Source organism: Phocoena phocoena, chromosome 1 (assembly GCF_963924675.1).
Source record: "Phocoena phocoena chromosome 1, mPhoPho1.1, whole genome shotgun sequence".
NCBI classification, from domain to species: domain Eukaryota; kingdom Metazoa; phylum Chordata; class Mammalia; order Artiodactyla; family Phocoenidae; genus Phocoena; species Phocoena phocoena.
This window is the reverse complement of record NC_089219.1, coordinates 62,971,172-62,974,990: the sequence shown is the minus strand read 5'-3', so window position 1 is coordinate 62,974,990 and position 3,819 is coordinate 62,971,172. Positions and strand designations below refer to the sequence as shown.

Sequence of the window (3,819 nt, the reverse complement as noted above, 5' to 3'; positions counted from 1 at the left end):
ATAATTTTTGTTATAAATCACAGAATGAGGGGCTGCTTTTGAAATAGAAAACTGATGTCTTCAAAGTAAATTTAACCATGGATATTCTAAAAGTCCTGGATCAGTGATTCTATTTCTCCTTTTCACATCTAGAAGATATTGAAAATATTTTTGTTAAGACCTGCCCCTTCTGGCTCCTGGGCTAGAAAAGAGAGTTGATGCCAGCCGCAGTGAGGAGTCCTGGGAGGCACTGGCTGCTCAGTGCTTCCAAGGAGTGCCTGCCGCTGGTGGCCTTTTTGCAGATGTATTGCTGTCACTGAACACTGGCCCATTGGAAAGCACTAGAGAAGTTCAGCCATCAGTATGTCCAAGTACAAACTGATTATGTTAAGACATGGAGAGGGTGCTTGGGATAAAGAGAACCGTTTTTGTAGCTGGGTGGATCAAAAACTTAACAGTGAAAGAATGGAAGAAGCTCAGAACTGTGGGCAGCAACTCAAAGCGCTAAACTTTGAGTTTGGTCCTGTGTTCACATCCATCCTGAACCGGTCCATCCTCACAGCCTTGCTGATCCTGGAAGAGCTGGGGCAGGAGCGGGTTTCTGTGGAAAGCTCCTGGCATCTCGATGAGTGTCACTATGGAGCCTTGATCGGTCTCAACAGGGAGCAAATTGTTTTGAATCATGGCAAGGAACAAGTGAGGCTGTGGAGAAAGAGCTACAATGTGACCCCACCACCCATAGAGGAGTCCCATCCTTACTACCATGAAATCTACAATGACTGGAGGTACAAAGTGTGCGCCATTCCTTTGGATCAGCTGCCACGATCTGAGAGCTTAAACGATGTTCTGGAGAGACTCCTTCCTTATTGGAACGAAAGGATTGCTCCTGAAGTATTAAGTGGTAAAACCATTCTGATGTCTGCTCATGGAAATAGCAGCCAGGCACTCCTGAAACATCTGGAAGGTATCTCAGATGAAGACATTATCAACATTACTTGTCCTACTGGAGTCCCCATTCTCCTGGAACTGGATGAGAACCTGCATGCTGTTGGACCTCACCAGTTCCTGGGCAACCAAGAGGCTATCCAAGCAGCCATTAAGAAAGTAGAGGATCAAGGAAAAGTGAAATGCAATGACAAATAAAATCTTTCCCACGTGCTGGCTAGGAATAGCTGCAGAAGGAGTGACATGCAGTATGTTATAGGTGCTGATCTCCCTCCCCCTCCCCCCCGCCACTGATTTTTCCAGATCTAGGCTGTGGGGTGGAGTTTGCATAAGTAACTAGGTAAGTTATGTTGGCTCAGATAAAGGCTTTAGGATGCCTTGAGTACTAATGTCATAAGCCTTATGCTTTAGCCCCTGCCGGCCCATTTGAATTAGTCACTAAGTTAGTCACCAGTGGGGCTTAATCAGTGTCTTAAGTTTCGTTTCTGAGATGGGAGAGGCACAAGTGAAGTTCAAGTTCAAGGTATTCCTCATTCAATAAATCAATATAGAGTGATCACTGACAGGCACTACTTATTCCAATAAGTAGTTCATGTTTATATTTACTGAGACTTTCTAGGATGATAATAAAGGACGTTAGATAACACACTATACTTAAGTATTTATTACTAGTCTTTTCCTCTAGGGAAAGAGATGCTTTGATAGGTTAAGATCAGAGGCCCATTAAATGGGAGAGTCACTGATGGATTCCTCCAAGACAACCAACAACAAACACCAAGGCCCTTTGCCTCATGACATTTGGTGGAATTCCTCTCTGGCTGCTAGAATTAGCAGCATATGGACAGCTATAGCTGTTCATGTTCTCTTTTTGTTTTGTTTGTGTTTTTTAAACTTTAATCTTGGGGTCTTTAAAATTAATTTAAAAATAAGTTCTGTGACTGAAAATGGTACCCATTCCAAGTATTTTCATATGATTCATAAATATTAAGTATAGGCTTCTGAATTAGTCTCTGATCTTATCTTCCTATAACACAAAGAGTTGTACTCATTTCAACACATAGACATGCCTAGTTCTCTAAAAATTGAAGGTCGGGTCAGCAGGAAGGTAGAATATAGTGGGTGTAATTTTATTCACTTGAACAGGGGAAATGGTATATTCACATTTGTCACATACATTTGTTCTTTACCTGTTGAGGGCAAAACATTGTGGTACGTAGTCTATAGTATTCAGGGTAGGCCACAGACAGAACTGACTGCTTATCAGTCTTGATATAGGATGCTTTTAGATGCTAGAGATAGGTAAATCATCATTTCTTTAAGCTACTGGCTTATTTCAAAGCAAGTGACATATATTTCAATGATAAAATCATGTAAACAATTTACAACTATAATAGCTGTTACAGATATCACCAGTTTTTCACAGTTTTCCATTGGTGGGTTGGTTTATTTGTATCCATTTTATAGTAAAACTGTCATTAGAAGGAAACTAATTCTAAAACCCTTGCTATTGCTTGGTCTCCATTGATCCTTAAATCAAGACTTAGAGCATCAGCTGATGAAGATGGATGAAAAGAAGAAATGAACCTGGTTTGCTCACAGCTGGTCGCATCTGTGATGCATAAGGACATGGAATGTGGATGCTTGACTTTCCTGACCAACTACTGGCTTCTCTGTGGTAGTCCTTCTTTTCACAGTCCTGTTGCCTAACCAAATAACACTCTTTATAATTCAGAGATCAGGGCCAAGCATACAACTACCAGATCTTCCTAGAATTCCAAACCTATGGCTAAGCTTCAACTCAGATCATTTTTGAACAGCTTCATCTCTGGTATTGGTATCTGAATTCTCCAGCCCAAGAGGTGACCATGTCTTAACACAGCTCAAGATCCTAGAGTTGGATTCTTCCCTTGTTCCACATCTAGATATCCACCTCCAGAGGACACCTGGCAGCATGATGTGCTCCTGCACACAAAGTTGTGCTCACACCCAGTCACTTTGGAATATTACAGACTTCCTAAGAGAGAGAGAATTTTTGCTGACACTTTCTGGTAAAATTTGGTTTTATTGTTTTTGAGATCTTGGCTGAAATAAATGAAGAGATATTTATGAAAAAAAAGAAAAAAATTTTGTTGAACCCAAGTTCCTGTGCACAGTGCACAGTGAGGCCAGAGTTTGGGGCAGAGAAAGGTTTTTTGCAAGGTCCAAGCAAGGAGAATGGGTGGCTCATGCTCAAAAGACCAGGACTCCCAATGACTTTCAGACAAGGGTTTTTAAAGACAGAGTTAGGGGAGAGGATCTTAGGATACATGCTGAGGTCCTGGACCTTCTGATTGGTTGGTGGTGAGGTTCAGGGATCATGTTTCCAGAAACTCAACATTCTGGTTCCAACCAGTCCAGGGTCTAGTGCTTGTGGTCAGCATGTACTCACCATCCTCCACCTAAGTGGGGATCTTCGTTTCTATAGAACAACTCAAAGATATGCATTAGATTGTTATCTGCATCCCTTCAGGAGGAACTAGGAGTCCTGTGACTCTATTGTCCTAATCATTAACTATTTGAATCTGCTCTTTGGAACTCTGGGAAAGCCTGGGAGACTAAAGCACTCTTTTTTTTTTTGCTACAAACAAGAAACCAGGGACATAGAGAGGCTTTTGTACCCAAGAGGGACCCACAGGGTCCTGCACAGTTTCAATATGAAATGGTGAAGAGGCTAAAAATAATTCCAAAGTCTTTCAGATTTTGTCCTTAATCTGGATGTAAGGAGAGAAAAAGATGTAAGTTGCAAGTGAGAGCAGGAAACTGCTACTTTTGTTTTCTCTGGCAAAATGCTTCTGGAAAAAGAAATTGAAACCAAGATTAAAATGAGCCCTTGATAATCCCAATTTGACCATTTCT

At 41.4% G+C, this 3,819-nt stretch overlaps 1 protein-coding gene across 1 annotated transcript; it reads left to right on the top strand.

Annotated features, from left to right (window-relative positions):
* The first annotated feature begins 321 nt into the window (after positions 1 to 321).
* Positions 322 to 1,122, top strand: LOC136136837 (bisphosphoglycerate mutase-like). Its single transcript, XM_065895085.1, has one exon. It carries the CDS (start codon positions 343 to 345, stop codon positions 1,120 to 1,122), a length of 780 nt encoding a protein of 259 aa, XP_065751157.1. The 5' UTR covers positions 322 to 342.
* Positions 1,123 to 3,819: the final 2,697 nt, after the last annotated feature.